The 20,124-nt window shown below is 31.7% G+C and overlaps 1 protein-coding gene and 1 long non-coding RNA gene across 3 annotated transcripts; one reads left to right on the top strand and one right to left on the bottom strand.

The window, feature by feature from the left end:
• LOC108662058 lies at positions 119-1,119 on the bottom strand. Its single transcript, XR_001927836.1, has 2 exons — positions 926-1,119; positions 119-785 (listed from the first exon to the last, which is right to left on the bottom strand). It is a non-coding gene; the product is annotated as an uncharacterized LOC108662058 (long non-coding RNA).
• LOC18599045 (protein cornichon homolog 1) lies at positions 1,289-4,467 on the top strand. Of its 2 annotated transcripts, none has more exons than XM_007028843.2 (4): positions 1,289-1,622; positions 1,703-1,884; positions 2,590-2,712; positions 4,130-4,467. In XM_007028843.2, exons 1-4 carry the CDS (start codon positions 1,548-1,550, stop codon positions 4,185-4,187), a joined length of 438 nt encoding a protein of 145 aa, XP_007028905.1. In that variant the 5' UTR covers positions 1,289-1,547; the 3' UTR covers positions 4,188-4,467. The 2 variants fall into 2 exon arrangements, with proteins under 2 accessions (XP_007028905.1, XP_007028906.1); XM_007028844.2 differs by lacking the exon at positions 4,130-4,467 and adding an exon at positions 2,848-3,173.

Below are 20,124 nucleotides of genomic sequence, written 5' to 3'. Positions count from 1 at the left end.
TGTTCATGTCATTCCTAAATCCTAGTAGTTTGATTTCATTCCTAGTTCCAAGTTCATCTGTAGGTTACACTGGCTCGTGCTATAATCTATCTAGTAGACCAGATTTAAAGAACAAAAGTAGAGCAAAATATAGGAGATAGGATATTTGTAATAACTTTCCCAAATTGAGTGTTGGGTTAGAGCATTACGAGTACAATGGGAGGCCTCTTAAAGTCTAATCAAAATTTAACAATTTGTATCAATTTTTGCACAAAATTTTTCAAAGTCTACTCAAAATAAAGGCAGTTGCCTAGCAAACTTCCCAAGTCTACTCAGTGACGGCTAGAAGTACACGCAGGGAATTTCCTTCTAATAGGCTAATAGCAGCTCGAGCTCCACTATTGCTGCCTGGAAAATGTTAAAATTTACAGTCAATCGGTGCTTCTAATATGTACAGAAAAAATTAGAAACTCAAAGTTGACACCCATCCTGTAATTCATGGAATTTATGGACTGATCTTCATGAGAATTACCAAGTATTGCAAAAGTGATTTTTGTTAGCCATAGGCAGGAGAAGGTTTATGATCATTCTTTCCGTTGTTTAATACAAGAAACAGGCCTGCCACTCTCATTTCTCATGACAACAGATGCTGACTGCACCAAATGCGAAAGACTAGAGTTTTCTAGGAAAACTCCAGGGCAGGGGCAAAACCAGAACATCTGCATCGTTAAGCAGCTTCCAATCAAAGTGCCCAAGGATCGTCCTGAACCCAGTATGTGTGTGTGTGTCACAAAAGAAGAATCTCACTGCAATCAATAGCAATTTATGCATTAAATATTGGGCAGAAATAACCACTATGCACATGCACATGTACATGTGCAGAGATTTAAATGAATCGATGACCATAAATTTCAAAACATCAAGGTACAGACATGCAATACTATACCTTCAACCAGCTCAAATGCTCATTCTGGTCAATACCTACAACTGAAGCACCTCAAGCAGAGCAAGTCTTGCCGCAGCTTTTGCATTTAGAAATGCGACAAAGCCCAGCGTAAAATGACAGAAAAGTACCTGATTAATCTCTGCTAAACAGGGTAGAAATTCAATATATTCTTCTAAAAAGAAAAATAAATTGAATTTTCAGATAACTAGTTATTTATTGTCAAAGAAATTTATTTCTGGTAAAAACTTTTTCACCACAAATAAATGACTGTTTTTCCCAAAAAAAAAAATTTACTGTTAAATATTATTATTATTTTTTATTATTGTAGTCTTAAAAAGTCAAAAAAAGAAATGGTACTGTAGAGTAAATTTTGTTTAACATCCGATCACGTTGCACCTGGTGTCTGGAATCTTGAAAGTGAGAGCGAGCAGAGAAAAGTAGGCACGCTCCCACACTTGAAAAAGCCTTGGTCCTCTTTCCTTGAAACACTACTCTGTACTCCATCCGATCTCTTCACAATATAAACCATTTGAAAAGAGGGTATCTCTCTCTCTCTCTCTCTCTGTTTTTCTTTTCTCTAGGAAAATAATACCCTAATCTGACCTTTCACATTGTTCGGGAAATGGCTTGGGATTTAATTTTCTGGATTCTCTGTTTCTTCATCAACATAGCTCTTTTCGCTTCAACCTTTTATCAGGTAATTTTTCCCCTTTCTTCTTTTTGTCAAACTTTCTTTTTAGAATACTGTGAGTGATCCTTTGGATTTTTTGGGTCTAGTTGTTGTCGTTATCGGATCTTGAGGTTGATCATCTGAATCCCTTCGAAGCATCGAGTCGGATTAATGCGGTTGTTGTCCCGGAGTTTCTCTTGCAAGGACTGCTTTGCGCTCTTTTCCTGCTCACCTGGCATTGGTTTATGTTTCTCTTGTTTCTTCCCCTTACTGCTTATCATCTCATGCTGTAAGTATATATATATATATTAGTTGTTTCACTAAATTAAAAAACAAAAATGCAAACATTTAAGTTTATACTGGTTGTTGTACTGGTTTTTGAGCTCGAACTGGATTTCTTTTGCTTTACTTGGTTTGGTTTGGGTCAATATTTGAGGTTTTGTCGGTGGAAAATGATGATAAGTTGTGTGCATCGTTGATTTGGTTTCATAAACTGCGTTGCCGTAGGTGGCATTTCAGTAGTGTGTTTGTGATAGGCAAGAACGAGATAGAAAATATTACAAGTAGCTTGTGTTTGTTGAGCCAATATTTCTTTGATCTAAATTGAATGGTTTGGTTTTAATTTAGAACTTTGATTTGGATCCTTGCAAAGAGATCTTATCATGCTTTCTAATGGATTTATCATGTTTTGAAAGTTGTGAAATTTCTATAAGCTTCTATCACCATTCAACAGTGGCAGACGTGTGTGGTTGTGTGAAAGAAAATTCTTCAAACAATAAGTTTTTTAAAAGGAAAAAGTTTTGTTTGTAAATGGTATCTGTGGGCAATGCCTGCATCAGGTTTCCTGTATAAGTGGTTGACAAAAGGAGTCAACAAGTGAATCAACTAACTTACCTTGTCATGGTTGTATGGGTATCATTATGTTTTGACAACTTTTTCTATTTAATTTGTGACTACACTATGTTTGTTAATGATTGCTAATTGAATTTTTCAGGTACTTGAATCGGAAGCATCTTATTGATGTCACTGAGGTTTTCAGAGATATTGGCACTGAGAAAAAATATCGATATGTCAAGCTGGGCATTTATTTAGTTCTCTTCACTGTAATTTTGTTCAGGTTGGTTCTGCAGTTAACAATACTTTGTTTCCAATTAGCTAGTTTTCTAATTATCCTTATTATTTCTGCCTTGCCATGTACTTATCTCATGATTTAATTTTTCTAATCAAGCTTTTCCCTCTTTGTTGAGTGTAGAAGTCTTGCCGCAAGCATATCCTTTTTCCGTTCCAAGTTTGAAGAACTAGACCTTCGATCCTCTCATTTCTACTAGTATTTTAGGAACCTTTTGGTCAGTCGTCTTGTCATAATATAGCCTATGCATGTCCTATGTCACTCTGTTCTTGAAGTAGGTTGCCATTTTACCTTATGATGTATATACAGTTTTGATTCTTGCAAATATCGTGTGCATGAGTAAGTTAGTGAATTTACTATTACATTATGCGAAGTAGCTTCTAATGTCTCCAAAATTTAATAGTAATCTATCCATTGTGATATCTGATTTCATTTCATTTCTCAGGAAACTTTTGAATGTTTAAGATCCAAGAATTTGATTTTCAAAACTGAAATTTGACGGTTTCCATAAAGCAATTGCTATTAATAAAGTTATGGCATATGTGCAAACAAACTTATTTCAACATGTATGGAACATCCAATTTCCATTAAGAGGTATTATGTGTCTTTGGACTTGAAGTGTTTCTGTTCCTGACATTTAGCATGTTAGCTATACTTAATGTATCTTATGAGTAGTGAAAAGTATTCAAACTTTATGCAAGCATCATTTGTTTATATTTCTCTGAGGGAAATTATCATCTGTACTATAAAAATTAGTAGAATTCAGTAGGTTCTTACGGTAAACTGCTAGTGGTGTAGATCCGTGTGACCGATTTCCTATAGCTAGGACAATGGCTAAATTAACAAAGTGCTGGTGTGTCTGGACCCTATCCAGAAATGTTGTTGAAAGAGATGTCTATGTATGGTCACACTGAAGACAACTGAACTCTTTTTTTCATTGGCGTGAAGAGATTGTAGTTCTGTTTTTTACTGCCTTTGGATTTGAAAAAAATAAAAATTTAGGCTTTAGATCACCTTGACAGTGATTTGGTCGAGTTTCCTTGAACAAATCCAAGGGCAGTGGCTGTGACTGTGTTATATAAGAAAATGGTGAAAGTCAAGAATGGTCAAATGTAGATCAGGTCTGATGCTGTTTGCTGTATATTTATCTATGCCAATCATCTCACTTATTTGGGCATAATTTAATATAACTATAAAATGTTGAAGGATATTATTGCTGAGAAAAGGTTTGTATTTTAGAGAAATAGAATGTTTGATGTTTAGGGCCTTTTAGTTTAAAGACTTTTCTTTGTTAATTAGTTTCTTTATATCTTTGTTTCTGCCTTATTGAAGGAGCTATCTCTCTCTCTCTCTCTCTCTCTCTCTCTCTGTGTTATACATGCTGATAATAACCTCCAAAATGCAGGCTTATAATATCTGCTTTCAGCTCTTTACTTGATGAGGATGAGGTGCATGCATTTTGATTCCTGGGCAGTACGGTAGGTTGTATTTGTAAATTCGTCATCCATATTTCTGATCCATATAGAAAGTGAAACTTAGCTGACAGGTGTAGATGTATCAGAACTTGGAAGTTTCTTAAATATTTTTCACTTGGGGGCGGTCATACGCCTTGATTTATCATGGCTGATTCATATATATGAATGAGAGGTTCTGTAGACAGTGTTTAAGTTTTGAAGAATGATGAAGAGATTGGATTATTATCCTCCTCAAGAAGTGATTAAACCAAATCCTTTTTCAGTGCCATCTGATATTTCATGGCTTCACCAGCATTTTTGTTTCTTATTGACTTACTACACTGATTGATAGTTAATCATCCAAAAAAAAAGGGAAGTTTTGATAGTTGCAGTAGATACTCTCATACTAGATATAGTTAAAGACAATAATGAGGATAGAAGAATGAGGGAGGTATTCTACTTAACAATGACAAGGTTATATGAGGTTCAAGAGAAACCATACAAAATAATGCCATTTTAGCATAAGTCAATCCTCATTTACCACTAGTTATTTGTGTAGAACTATCTTTTTTCTTTTATAATTTATGGAAGAGCAAAATCAAATGAAAATGGTGTCATAATAATGTTTAGATTCAAAAGATCAAAACAAAAAATATGCAAATTTTCAATTAAATTTATCACGGAATCTTGAAGTAACTTGTGTATATTTGTTACGAATTGAGAAAAGTATGTCAAGATTTCGTGATAACTTGTAAGGAACTGAGTGAGTGGTCAATAACTCCCAATTTTTATCTAATTTTTGTATTAACTTGGAATTGACGCAAACGATTAAACCAGTTTCCATCTGAAATGTAGGTCAATTAAATATTTATTAGTCATAGGGTTTACATTTGGTCTTAAGGAAGATACAAGTCTTTATAAATCAAGTATTATATTCGCGTATATTTTTAAAAATATTTGTTATTTAAATATATAATCATGTATCATATATAAATATGTTTAAAGTACTAAATCAAGTATTATATTTGACCAAGAACTTAATAGAAAATTATTTTCCTAATAAGTTATATATATTAAATAAAGCATTGTTAGACTAGATGAAGAATGAGGTAGGTCTAATGGGCAAATGAATTGCAAGGGTGATGGCTAATTCTTAATTTTTATTTTGCCAAAATCAGCTTCGAATGCTATATATATATATATCTATCTCAGCTCTGCTTAGCTGCCAAAGCTTGCTTGGTTTTTTCATACCAATGGATTGGTTCGACATGCTTTTCCCGATGTCTACCTGATCAGCAAATTGTGTAACCTGAACAGAGTGCTAATTTACTCAAACGTGAATCATTGTTCAGTTGATTATTTATGTAACGTAATTCATATATCTTCACTAATTCCATGCAGCAGGCTTTATAAGCCTAACACATGACGGACCAGGCCCCTAACATCTTTAATGAGGGTCAAGCTCAAGCAAAGCAGCTGCAGTGCAGTGCAGTGCAGCCTAGACCATGTTAAATTTTCTGGGCCTGCAACCCTTAACAGACTCTGTTTCGGCCCCATCGATGAGACTACAGTCCCGAATCAGAGCTGGGCCGATACTGAACATTTTGGCTACCTAAACATTCACATAGAAGATGGGGGCCCACTTTATCACCCCGCAACAGTTTCTGTGTGCCCCGCGTACCGTAGGCAGCTTGACAACAGCTTGCCTTTCTTTGTGACAATCAAAAAAACATTTACTTATAATTTGACGATTGGGCCCACTTGGAAAGCACCATCAAGCCCCCGTAGGCCCCACATCTGGTGGTAAATTTCTAACCACTGATTTTTCGGCCCCACCAAAAAACTGGTCCGTGACCCTTCAGCCGGCATGGTGGGTCATTTTCCGGTTTCCTCATTTTTGACTCGAGTAGGGCTTTCCTGTTTTTGTCCCCTCACTTTCAGGACCCACCTTTAGCATTTTGCTGTACTTGTCAATTTTTTCATCATATATAAATATCTTAATTTTATTATGAAAATACTTTTAAGTACTTTTTTTTTGGTTTTGAGAAAAAAGAAATTTAAACCCGATTTTTTGAGTAAATAATACATACATCTATCATCAAATAAAATTTTTAAAAACAATAATACTTATATTTTATTCGAAGTTGTACGGATGCTATTTGATGTCCATACACAACAAAGCTAGACAAACAACTATTGAAATATAATCATAAATTTATTAATAAATTTTCATAAAATAATTGAAACAAATAATTCAGTCATAAAAAAAATTCTATTTTTTATATAAAATTATTTAAATTGAAAAACATGTCAAATTTTTACTTCTTCGGCAAACTAAATAATACATACATCTATCATTAAATAAATTTTTTAATGCAATAACACTTATATTTTGTTAGAAGTTGTACAGATGCTATTTGATGTCCATACACAACAAAGCTGGACAAACAATTATTGAAATATAATCATGAATTTATTACAAAATTTCATAAAATAATTGAAACTAATAATTCAGTCATAACAAAAATCTATTTTTTATATAAAATTATTTAAGTTAAAAAACATGTCAAATTTTTACTTCTTTAAAAAAATATATCAAATTAGCAGAAGTAGAGTTAGCCAACTTTTGTTGAAGAGGTCAAAGACGAAAAGTAATAAAGTTTAAAATTTTTTAAAACTAATACATTGAACTTAACCAACAATAAAAAAAATTTATAATAAATAATAATTTTATATAACATATAAATAAAAAAGAATAACAAAATAAAGACTTACAATAATTTTTTAGGAGAGTCGTGCTCAACGATGTTTTTTGGATTTAAATTCATCAATTATTAAATCTGTACTGAAAAGGCTAATAATATCTTTTTTAATATAAACAACTAAATTATGTACAAGAAACTCATAATTCATTTTGTTCCGAAGTCTTATTTTTATAATTTTTATTGTTGAAAATGCTCTCCTTGTAGTTGTTATAGAAACCAGAAGAGTCAAAACAAAACAAATTAATTTATTAATCAAGTGGTAATTTCTTGACTTTTACAATTTTGCTAATCTCTAACGCAATTCAAAAAGAGTCTTACTATATTTAAAACCTTGGTACTAAGGTATATCAAACTCGTAATGCCTCAATTATAACCTCAAAGGAAATCTTTCTTAGTCCGTGAAATCCTAAAAATAAAAACTCTCTGCTAACTTCCAAATATCATTAACGTCGAATGATTTGTAATTCTTATTAGGATCCGAAGTATAAATAGTTATTTTATTTTTATTTAAATTTAAACTATTAAATATAAAATTATAATGTATAAAAAATAAATAGTTAAATATTGTACATAAGATTTCACACAATGGTTAAATAAATAAATAGTTAAATAATATAAATAAAAAAAAGAAGATAAAAGAATACTTTACCTCCTCTTAATTCTACACAATGGTGGTGAGCGATTTTCATCTTTCCTTATCCAAACTCATAAGCCCATTAATCTCTGTTAAAGAGTAAAATGTGTTTTAGTGGTGAGTTACAGAGAAAAAAGTAAATAAAAATAAAAAAAAAGTGAAGAGAAAGAGAAAAAGAAAGAGAGAGAAAGAGGGGTGGAGAAATTTAAATTAAAATAAAATTGAGTAAGTTTGTGAAGTTATTTTATTATTTTTATTTATATAATTATTAAATAAAAAATTATTTTGAGGGAACATTAAAAAAATATAATAAATAAAAAATTTCAAAATTTTTAAAGAGGTGACTAAAAAGAATATATATAATAAATGAAAATTTTCAAAAATTTTGGGTAATCACGGCCCACTACCCTCCGCCCCTACAAAACAGTAAATAATAGGTTTATTTACCTTTTTATATAAAAAAGAAAAAAATTGAGAAAATGAGAAAAAATTGAACAATTGGCTCACCAAAGCTTATTCGATCACAAAGGTCATTAAATCGAGATTGGTCAAAAACTAATCAATCAACCTTCCAATTCAATTGGATTTAGACCGACAATAGAAATTAAACTTATTTCAGCATTTATTCATGGTAAGATTTGAACCTTTGACCTCTTTATTTTTCATTATATACCATATTAACGAGTCAAATGCATGTTTTTATTAAATGTTAATTAAATCTAATATTTATTTATTAACAAAACCATGTTCTTAACATAACATGTGATACTCAATATTATATCGAGCTAGCACATTAATAGAATTATCTTAGGAAAAGAATCGAACTCGCCAAACTTTATGGGAGAACCTAAATAACCAAAAATTGAATTAAGTCAGTTGGTTTGATCGATTAATTCAATATTTCCAACAACTTTCAACATTTTTCAACACTTTTTTTTAAAAAAGAAAGGCAGCTTAAAGGCATGTAATATATATATATATATATTTAAATTTTAGTTATATTATTGTAAAAAGCAAGGGACAAAGAGATGTACACCAAGGCAATTGAATTGGGGAGTACCAAGCTGCAAAGTAATGGATGTGATACTTTATAGAAGAGCGTAGAGTTAACTATAATCTATATACATATTAACAACTAAATCGGAGATAATTCTTTTAAAAATCCTTTGATGAATTTCAATGAACGTGTAATCTAATTCAGTTTACTTTAACTTCGATACAAAATTGGAAGAACAATATTAATGTTGAGAGATTTGCCCTAATTATTATACAATCAATTACATTTTGGGATGTGAAAATATTATTCACCCTACTCATTTAACACTTAACAATTCAACATGATAGAGATAAAACAACAATTAAAGCATCCAAGCTGGAAGGAGAAGAGGGTTAAAAATTTTAAATATATATCCAAAATCACTTGAATAAATCAAAATGATCACATTATAACTTAAATTAAAATAACATTGAATTGATTTAATCGGACCAGTTTGATTGGTTATTTCCCTAATTTAAATGAAAACTATCTAATGAGATAGATTGACATGACATTCAAGTAGTATTATATATTTTTGGATAATTCAAATATAATGAAATTGTACTAACAAAACATGATTGCAAGTTTTATGAACCCTTTGTCTTTGAGCTAGCTATTCCACGGCTCCATCTAATTAACTGCCAAACATGTCCCATCTTGCCATGCAAGATAGATACACACATTTGATAAGAATTACCAAAACTATAAAAGGAGGGACAACAACCAGGATACATCCTCTTATTTCATTTCATCACCTCGACTTTTATTGATTACCCTTGGAGGATTTATGCAACTGTCAGCTCCAGCCTATCCTATATGTTTCTTCGACTTAATAATTGCCATAATATATATTCATGTCCGATACAGACATATGGGAATCAAAGTTCGACCCTCTATATATTCATAAGAAAAAACTTAGACTAAATTAAGTGTATCTATAAGTATATATCTGTCAGAAAAATTAGAAAATAAAAGAAAATAAAATAAAGCAAGTAAAAACATTACGAAGTTTAAAGCGTGGTATCATTGTCTTTAAATATAATTTCTGTCTCTTCGAAATATAAAACTCGGTGCAAAATGACTGTAGCATTTATCGTCCAAGATTCAACAGACATTTTCTTGTAGTTTGCACAAATTATTAAAGGATGACAGGAATAGCAAAAAGAAAGAACCTAGCTATGAAAGAAAGGAAGCAGAGAAAACTTAAGAGAAGATAAAAGGCTTTGGTGTGTTGTGAGTGAGATAGGGAGATTGTATTTATAGGTAGGGAATGAAGTGAATGTTGCACGAAATATGGTAAATGTTGTATCAAATCAGAGAGTTGAGAAAAACTTGATCAGCATGTAAACTTAGTCAGGTATACGTTGTAGCAATATTAAGAGAGTCATCAGCATGGTAGAGTACTTGGTCAGATAGATGTTATTTTGTTGTAGCAAAACCAGGAGAGTCATCAGCGTGTAGAGTTTGAGTTTGATTCAATCAAAGGCTAAGAAAGCTTAAAAAAAATTAAAGCCAAGGTACAAAAATTCACTTGGGCTTAGCCCACTTGTATACTCACATGCAGGGGGAGAAATTTGAATTTTTTCAAAGCCTAGCTCGATCTCGTGTGTGCACGAGTCCACTCTTTTTTCTTCTCTGCAACAAGCCTATAGTGGGTTTGCTTATTTAAAGTATTCACATCTTTATTTACCTTAGCAATGTAGGATGTTTGAACTTTATGAAAAATATTATTTTTTCAACAATCCCCCACATATTTCATAAGGTTTTATAGGAAGTTTTTGCTGGGTTAAATTTCATTTAAATGTAATACATCGTGACTGATGTTTTTTAAGCTATGAATCATACCTAGAAAGAATGAAACAAAAATCACAGAATTTTGGTGAAGTTTATAACTTATATGAACCAAAAAGTGTTTATGTGAAGTATAGTTTTCATCAATCACATTACACCCCACAATTTCTTCTGTTCAACACGATTTTGAGCGAATAGGCCATGCACGTGCCTGGTTATTCATAAGTGCTCTAGAGAATTTATCACAATTTTTATAGGAGCAGCCCCACCCCACACTTATATAGGTGATTCTATCAAGTGTATACTACAGTTTAATACACTACCCATAAGGGATATGAAATTCATTAAGTGTTTAACTCAACCTCTCTTGCATTTCAATTTTGCACTATTCGTACACCATAGGAGGGACAATAATTTTAATAGTGTATTAATTTATCAACAAATAACTTGTTATTACCCATATGAACCTAATTCCTAGAACCTCCAATCATATAGGTTGGGTTACTATTATTTGTTGATTTTCTCAATTGGCTTAAGTCTCATTCCCCTCGATGTAGCATTAATTAATTTTCTTCTAAGGGGTTTAGTCAAAGGATTTACCAAATTCAACTCTGACTTCACGTAATTAATGGATATAATTCCATCTCTAAGCAATTGCTTTACTACATCATGTCTCAAACGAATGTATCTATTTTTTACCATTGAAAGTTTTATTCTTTACAATGGCTATTGTCGTTTGGCAATCACAATGCATAAACACAGAAGGTGCTGGTTTCATTCCTAATGGAATATCTGCTAAAAGGTTTTTCAACCATTTAGTCTCATTGCCAGCCAACTCTAAAGTTACAAATTCTGACTCCATTGTAGATTTAGCAATTATTGTTTATTTGGTTGATTTCCAAGCTACCATACCCCCACTAAGGGTGAATACATAACCACTTATGGATTTTGTCTCATCTGTATCTGAAATCCAGTTAGCATCATTCTATCCTTCTAATACAGCGAAAAATCTATTATATAAAATACCATAGTTTATGGTAGCTTTCAAATATTTCATCACTCTACTCAACGTAGTCCAATTATCTTGACTAGGGCTTTGTGTATATCTGCTCAATTTACACACAGCATAAGCTATATCTGGTCAAATATAATTCATCAAATGCATCAAACTCTCAATAATTTGTGCATACTCAGATTGAGCTACACTATCACCTCTATTTTTCTTTAATTGGATTTATTATTATAAGGAGTACTCACAGGTGTGACATTAAAATGTCTAAACTTTTTAAGCAGCCTTCAACATAAGCCACTATCATATCTTATGATTTTAATACCTAAAATAACATTGTCTTCTCTCATATCTTTCATATCAAATTTAGAAGTCAAAAACCATTTTGTTTTGTTGACCATATTAATGCATGTACTAAAAATAAGCTTATCATCAACATATAAGCTAATAATCACACATTCACTATCAACAGTTTTTGTGTACACACATTTATCAACTCCAACAGTAGAAAATTCATTACTGACAAGAAGTTGATCAAATTTCTCATGCCATGTTTTGGTGCTTGTTTCAAGCCATATAAGGATTTAATCAATTTACAAATTTTGTTTTCTTAACCAAGAAGAACACATATCTTGGGTTGTGCCATATAAATTTCTTCTTTTAAATCATCATTTAAAAAAGTGATTTTAACATCCATTTGATGAACAATAAGTTTGTATATTGAAGCTAAGACAAATAAAACACAAATCGATGAAATTCTTATTATTAGAGCAAAAGTATCAAAATAATCAATATTTTGTTTTTGACTAAAACCCTTTGCAAATAATTTATCTTTGTATTTATAAAAAAAACCATTAGGATTAAATTTTCTTTTAAAAATCCATTTGCAACTAATTGGTTTGGCTCTAGGTGGTAAATCAACTAATTCCCAAGTTTGATTTTGTAAAATCGAATTTCTCTTATTTTGTTTAACTTCTTTCCAAAATGGACTTTTTTTAGAAGAAATTGCATCAGCATAAATTAAAGGATCATTATCTACAAGATAAGTATTAAAATCATTACCAAAAGAAATTTCTTTCCTTGGTTTCTTACTCCTTCTCAAATCATTATTTTGTATTTCAAAATCATTTTTATTAAAGGGACATGAAAAATTGTATCAGTTCTCAATGGAAAAATATGCTCAAAAAATTTAGCATTCTTTATTTCAACAATTGTATTATAATTAAGAGCATCACTTTTTAATACAAGAAATCTATATGCAACACTATGTTCAGCATAACCAGTAAACATGTAATCAGATATCTTAGAACTAATTTTTCTTTTCTTAAAATTAGGAAGCATTACTTTAGCAAGACACCCCCACACTTTCAAATATTTTAAGTTAGGAGAATAGCCTTTTCATAATTCATAAGGTATCCTACCAATTTTCTTATAAGGAATTCTATTTTGAATATGACATGTAGATAATAAAGCTTCACCCCACAAATTTTCATGTGCATTAGAACTAACAAGCATTGAGTTCATCATTTCTTTTAAAGTTCTATTTTTCCTTTCAGCTACACCATTTGATTCAGGGGAATATGGAGGAGTAATTTCATGAACTATTCCTTATTTGTCACAAATATCATTAGTCGCTATATATTCACCTCCTCTATCTGATCTAACTCTTTTTATTTTTTTTATTCAATTGATTTTCTACCTCAGCTTTATATTTAATAAACATGTCAAAAGCTTCATATTTATACTTAAGTAAATAAACTTTAGTAAATCTAGAATAATTGTCAATAAATGTAACATAGTATTGCTTACCACCTCTAGTTATAGTTTGTTTTAGATCTCTTAAGTCTATATAAATTAAACTTAATAATTCAGATTCTCTATTTACTGAAATACAAATTTTCTTTGTTGATTTCGTTTCATCACATATTTTGCATTTATTAAAGCATTCATTTTTAATACTAGAAATTAAACCTAATGATTGTATTTTCTTAATATACGGAATGCTAACATGTCTTAGTCTATCATGCCATAAATCAATAGAGTCAATCATATAAGCGGAATAACTAGCATTTTCATTCAAAACATTGAAAACGTTAAGTACAAGAGTCCCTGATTACGATAACTTTTACCCACAAACATATTTTTTTTGTCATTACAATTTTATCAGATTCAAACGGCACTTTCACCCCAACCTGACCCAATAAAGCCATAGACACCAAGTTTGCCCTTATATTGGGAACATAAAGAACATCATTCAAAGCTGAGGTCTTGCCAGATGTGAGCTTGAGAAGGATTTCCCCTTTACCAAGAACTTGAGCAGTTCGAGAATCACCAAGGGTATATTATCTCTTCTCCCTCCCTTACTGGAATATAAGAGGTCAAGGCATTTTTGTTTGCACAAATATGCCTGGTAGCACCTAAGTCCACCACCCATTTCTTCACACTAGCCACCATATGGGCTTGTGAAATGACCACAGCAATTACATCATCGGATTCATCTACTTTGACCAAATTGACTCTTGGATGAGCAGGTTTGTCATTTTCTTTTGCTCTTTTTCTGCATTGTGCTGCATGATGCCTTGGCTTTTCACAAACAAAACAATTATCCTTCTTTTTAAAGGTGCGATAAAAAGCTTTGGGTTTATTGTCAGGTTTATAAATGAATCTTTATCAACGTTTGCCTTGAATCAAATTGACTTTAGTTGTAACTTCTTTCACTTTGGAGGCCTTAATCTCCCTCTAGGTTGTGTCTTCAATGATGATGTGCACAATCAAGTTTGCAAGTGACAACTAATTTTTCTTGTACTTCAATTGTTGCTTGTAGCCATTATATAATTCTGACAGCTTCTCAGTTAGCAACCTAGCAATGAATTGTTCTTGCAAGTTGATTTTTTCAACCTTCAAGTCATCCACTAACTTGTGGTACTCATTGATCTGACTCTTGATGTCCTTGTCATCTGTCATCTTTCAACTATAAAAGTTGCTAATCACGAACTTCTGTTTCCCAACATCTTCAGCAGTGTATTTGGCAATCATTGACTCCCATATTTTCTTTGCTTCTTTCTAGGGACTGTATACATCAAACAGCTCATTAGAAAATGTGCTAATGATTGTATAACTGCATACCTTATTTATGTACGTCCATGGTTCCAGCATCTTGACATCATCTGGCTTGGAATCAATTAGCATAAAAGCCACCCCATGAACATCAAAGATTGAAAAAATCCTTTCTTGCCATCTTTTGAAGTTTCTGCCATTAAAGATTTCTATTTTGAAAATATTTGAAAATGGTTTAGCATATGAAACCGAAGGAATAAAAGGAACAGTCAACGGAGTGGGAGCCATGGTGGAACCATTAACAGTGGTGGTGGCAATAGAGACAGAGACAGTAGTAAGAACAGTGGCAGCAACGTTATTGATGTAGGAATCCATTATCCTTAAGATTGTTAGAAAAATTGAGAAATAAAAGAAAAGAAAACAAAGTAAGTAAAAACGTTAAGAAGTCTGAGGCGTGGTATCACTGTTATTAAGGATAATTTTTATCTTTTTGGAGTATAAAACTCGGTGTAAAAAGACTGTAATGGTTATCCTCCAAGATTCAACAGACCATTCCTTATTGTTTGCACAAACTATTAAGGGATGGTAGGAACAACAGAAAGAAAAAACCTAGTTAGGAAATAAATGAAGCAGAGAAGACTTAAAAGAATATGAGAAGCTTTGGTGTGTTGTGAGTAAGGTAGGGAGGCTGTATTTATAGGCAGGGAATGAAGTGAATGTTGTACCAAATAAGGTGAACGTTGCATCAAATCAAGGAGTTGAGAAAAACTTGATCAGCATGTATACGTAGTCAGGTATACGTTGTAGCAAAATCAGGAGAGTCATCAGCATGGTAGAGTACTTGGTCAGATAGACGCTGTTTTGTTGTAGCAAAACCAAGAGAGTCATGAGCATGTAGAGTTTAAGTTTGATTCAATCAAATGCTAAGAAAACTTAAACAAAATTATAGCCAAGGAACAAAAATTCACTTGGGCCTTGCCTACTAGTATACTCATGCGCAGAGGGGGAAAATCTGAATTTTCTCAAGGCCTCGTCCAATCTTTTTTTTTTTTGCAAAGCTTATAGTAGGTTTGCTTATTTAAAGCACTTACACCCTAATGTACCTTAGCAATGTGTAATGTTTGAACCTTATGAAATACACTATTTTTTCAATAATATCAAACACAAACTTATATTGAAAACCCACTTTCAAGCTTGACTAACATAAGTTCCGACTTATATAACAATTGTTTATACTTTACCTAATGTTATACATATAAAGGGTCTATAATCCACCACAAGTTGCAATGAAGAGGAAAGTGACCTCCCTAGGAACCAAAACCCTAACTTGTATTTGTAGTCAAATTGTGTGATCCATTGATGCAAATAGGCCACACCATTTTCTTTTTACTTTTAATGAAAAAGTTAATATAGCTAAAAACAAAGCAAAACAATACTTAAAATATTAAAACTAATATATTCCAAGTGGACCAATGGCCTTAGTGGTGGTATTCTATCTTAGATTCTGGGGAAAATCTTTTAGTGGTCACAAAATATAGCAAACCCCTTTATACAACCTGTTAACATCAACAAATTGTGCCATATTCCTCCCCCTTCTCTATCAAATTAAATCACCAATCTGAAAATTTTCCCCCCTTTTTAGGATACTAATAAATATATAAAAATGTGGCATCAAATTCAAAAATGGAATTTTAAATTTATCTTGGTCATATATCTTTTTTTAATTTTAATTAATTTTTTATACGATATTTATCCTCATAAAAATATATAAAAAATAAAATCCAAACATCTCATTCCAAATTCATGTTCCTAAAAATGGCATGGTTATAACTTTTAAGAAAGAACTTCATGTTCCTACACAAAAAACTATGACTTGTAAGAAGGAATATTTGACTTCACATTCCTCTCATATTTTCTTTAAGCATTATTTGTTTAATCATTTTGAGTTCAAAATAAAAGTATTATAAACCTAATATTCTCTAATCATGAAGCAGATGGGAGGCTGAAGTTTACAACTTTTAAAGGCGAAAAGAGAGGATAAGGATGACTTTACTTTAGAGGATTAATAATGGGTCACAATATTCTCATCGAATAAAAACACTAAAATGGGTCGCCAACAAGCAGATCATGTTTACTCACTGAAAATTAGCAAAAGTAGTTTTATTGATCAATGAATAGTTGAAATACAAACTTCAACAATAAAATAAGAACCAACCTCCAAGGAAATGTCATTCTAGAGTCAAGTCCAGGCTACAGCGCAACCACTCTATAGCCTTAGCAACCTCATCTGTCGCTAAGGGATGATAAAACGTTCTGTTACTTATAATATCACATTGAAAGAATCATTTTCAATGATCAGAGGATGCAAAACAACTCAAGTAAATGATTAGTGAAGCTTCGGAAATGGCAAAACACTCAACATGGTCGGAGTCTGCACTATTAATGAATTCTGGAAACAACCTTTCTTGATGATCACATGATACCCCATCGATCAGTTGGACCAAGTTTCCCTAATGTAATTAAATCCATCCACGTTGAATGTGAGATTGCCATGAGGTGAAGGAGACCTAGTAACCTGTGTTTTTTTTATCTTTATGGAGCTTTACTCAGAGTAAGCACGAGGAGGATCCATAACAAAGTCATCAAACTTGAAAATAACTTGAGGCCTTACTGTTCTAAACTAACTATGCTACAGAGATCTGAACCATGCCCACAAGCAGTCATACATCAAAACTTTTTCCATTATTACAAAAGCTAAATTAACCAGTCAATATCATAGAAAAACATCTTCCAAACAACTTTGTTAACACACAGCTGCATCATATCTTTTTGGGAGGTAAAAAGAGAACAAATAGATCCAGATGATACCCAATTCATACCCCACCATTTGCGGCAGAAGGCCCAAATGTTTACTTATTATAACTGCCTGTCCAACATACGTACATATATATTTGCATTGCACCGACTATTAATCTATTATTATCCATTATCCATGTTCACTTCATTTATACTACTTTGTGGAAACTTGACTAAGAGTTGTAGGGTCGTTCCAATCTTTTTACTTATGTCATCGCTGATGTCTTTCTCTTTTCTTTTTTTTTTTAAATTTATTCTTTTTTATGGTCAGAAAATTGAAATGTAGTTGAAGACCTTTTGTTACGCTTTAATTCTAAGTACAATTCTAGAATTGTGGGCCTGACTTAACTTAATATTTAATCACAAATGTCAAACCATAGGCCCAATTAACCGAAAATCAAAACTTTTGTGAGAAATTCTTCTGCTATGCCCTTCTCTTTTTTCACTTCATTCACACCCATTTTTTAGATTCCATAGATTTCAATCTCTTAGTTGAACTTTAATTTAAATTAGAGCTTGTAACGTTATAATTGAAATTATCATAGTCTTTGAATTCTACTATAACTACACAATTGAATAAGAAAAAAGTTTTATCCAATTTTAAGATGTCATCAATCTTTTGAAATTTATCTAAGATTTTGTAACCTTTTGTAATTGAAATTTAATGATTTAAGATTTCAATTAAGGAAGATAAAGGGTTTTTGGGAAAGTTAATCGAAATCAAATCTATTATTTTATGTAATTGATGTAAAGATACGTACGACATGTTGTTAGGACAACCATGGATACACCAAAACAGTATCATCTCATAATTTAACACTTCATCAATGGTTCAAGTATTGTAGAAATGACCAAATAAAGACAGTTATGCAGAATCTAAGCCATTTACTATTGTAGAGGTAAATTTTGCTGATACTAATTTCTGTTTGGAAGGGTACCTATGTAGAAGAAGTACAACTTATAATGAACTAGCAAAATGATGAAAGAGAACCATCAAAGCAAAAAGGAAAGAAATTGCGTTCATCTACTAATGGAGGTGATGAAATTACTCATGGCTTAAAGAATTTGACTTTCCACTCACTAGCTTGGAAGAGTCAAAGGTTTCCAAGCTTCTATTGAAAGGATTCGTAAGGTCATTAGACAAACTGTTGGTTGAATACAATGATCTTCCTTTATATCAAGTTAATGATTTTGATCCTAATGTTTATAGGCTTCTAGTAAGAGTTGGATGCAAGCAAGGAGATGTTACAAAATTGGTATACAAATCAAGTGAATCAACCAAAGAAACTACACAAAAGATTCGTAAGGTTTAACCAATCAAAATTCAACAACTAATTAAGAGTTTGGCTAATTAAAATCTATCTAAGAATTATCATGCTCCTTCAAGCCATTTGACACACACAATTCATAAGAATAAGAAGATTTTAAAGACTCAAAGACTTGTCCAAAGTCTCAAGAATTAAGTTATGAAGAATTGAAAACAATTCAAAAAACATCGATATTTCGATTTCAAGATTTTTCAAGGAGTTGTTATTTGATTGATCTTGTTCCAGCAAAAGGAAGGAGATCAATTCCTCTGCTCAAGACTCTTGAAGTGGATTCGTTCTAGAAAAAAGTTAGACGATTATTTTTTCATTTTAAAAATTTTCAGAGATTATACTTGCAAATTTGATTAATAAAATTATTATTTGTTTTCAAAATTTCCCATCTTATTTTCAAAACGAAATCTATATGTATGACAATATCAAATAAAAATAAAATTTAAGTTAAGCATTTAAATTTGATCTTGTAAACACATTCCTTATTACTACCTATATTTACTATTTATATTAAATTTACTTTCAACTGCAATTGATAATTGTAATCGAAATGTTAAATAAGTAAGCTTTAGTTCATGAAATAAGTTATTTTTCTCTTACTAACAATCATAAATCAATGAAGCGTAGAACTATGACAAGAAAACACTTTATATATATGTATATATATTAATGATTAAGCATGTTGACTGATAAAACATCAAGTCCAACAAGAAAAATATCAGCTAAAGCTTTCCCAGATACTGAAAGTTCAAAATGATGTGTGGTTATGTATAAACCATGTTGAGTTAACTAATAATAATAATAATAATAATAGCAAGTAGCCCTTACGTCAATAGACGTGATATGTTTGGCCTCCAAAAATTAGACATGATATATACAGGTTGCCAATATTGTTAATCATGCAACCAAGTGAAGGTTTAGATGTGAACATTAGGGCGTTTTCATGCAGCTGGACACGACAATTCGTGCAATTTTGCATAAAGGAGATGGACAGGTGTTGTCTACCACTCCAAAGGTCAATTTGTGTCTGTTGGAGCTATCTTTGTTTCTTTTCTTTTTTGTGAGAATCACGTAGTTATGAAACTCAACCATTAAATCTTTCTTTGGAGGAGATTGTAGGCTGGCAGGGCATAATGCAGCTAAGTAGTCTACCAAGCCAGCTGTCTATTCACAATTGACAAGACTCATTTTCAATAATTCTCTTGCTCTTAGCATACTCTGAAGTCTGACCTTCTATAATAATTGCTATTATTATTAATTGAACAATTGAGATATTTCATTTATCTTTAAAAAAAACAATGGCAGCTGTGGAACGGCTACAAGAGATAACAATGCTGTCAGAGGGTAGAACAAAAAGATTAAATAAACAAAACAGGTCCATTCTCTGTAGAATTAGAAAATTTGACAGACAAAGCTCATTTCGATTATAACTAAGTCTTTTATGAGACTGGAAAAATGGAGTCAGCATTCAAAGCTGAA

Source organism: Theobroma cacao, chromosome 5 (genome assembly GCF_000208745.1).
Source record: "Theobroma cacao cultivar B97-61/B2 chromosome 5, Criollo_cocoa_genome_V2, whole genome shotgun sequence".
NCBI classification, from domain to species: Eukaryota; Viridiplantae; Streptophyta; class Magnoliopsida; order Malvales; family Malvaceae; genus Theobroma; species Theobroma cacao.
Note: the sequence above shows the minus strand (reverse complement) of the source record. Positions and strands in the feature narration are given on the sequence as shown.

Bases quoted from the DNA above. Each gene is read 5' to 3' on its own strand.
- LOC18599045 (XM_007028844.2), top strand. From the start codon at position 1,548: ATGGCTTGGGATTTAATTTTCTGGATTCTCTGTTTCTTCATCAACATA. The intron at 1,623-1,702 runs GTAATTTTTCCC...TTTTGGGTCTAG, and splicing joins TCGCTTCAACCTTTTATCAG to TTGTTGTCGTTATCGGATCT. The intron at 2,713-2,847 runs GTTGGTTCTGCA...TGTTGAGTGTAG, and splicing joins TTCACTGTAATTTTGTTCAG to AAGTCTTGCCGCAAGCATAT.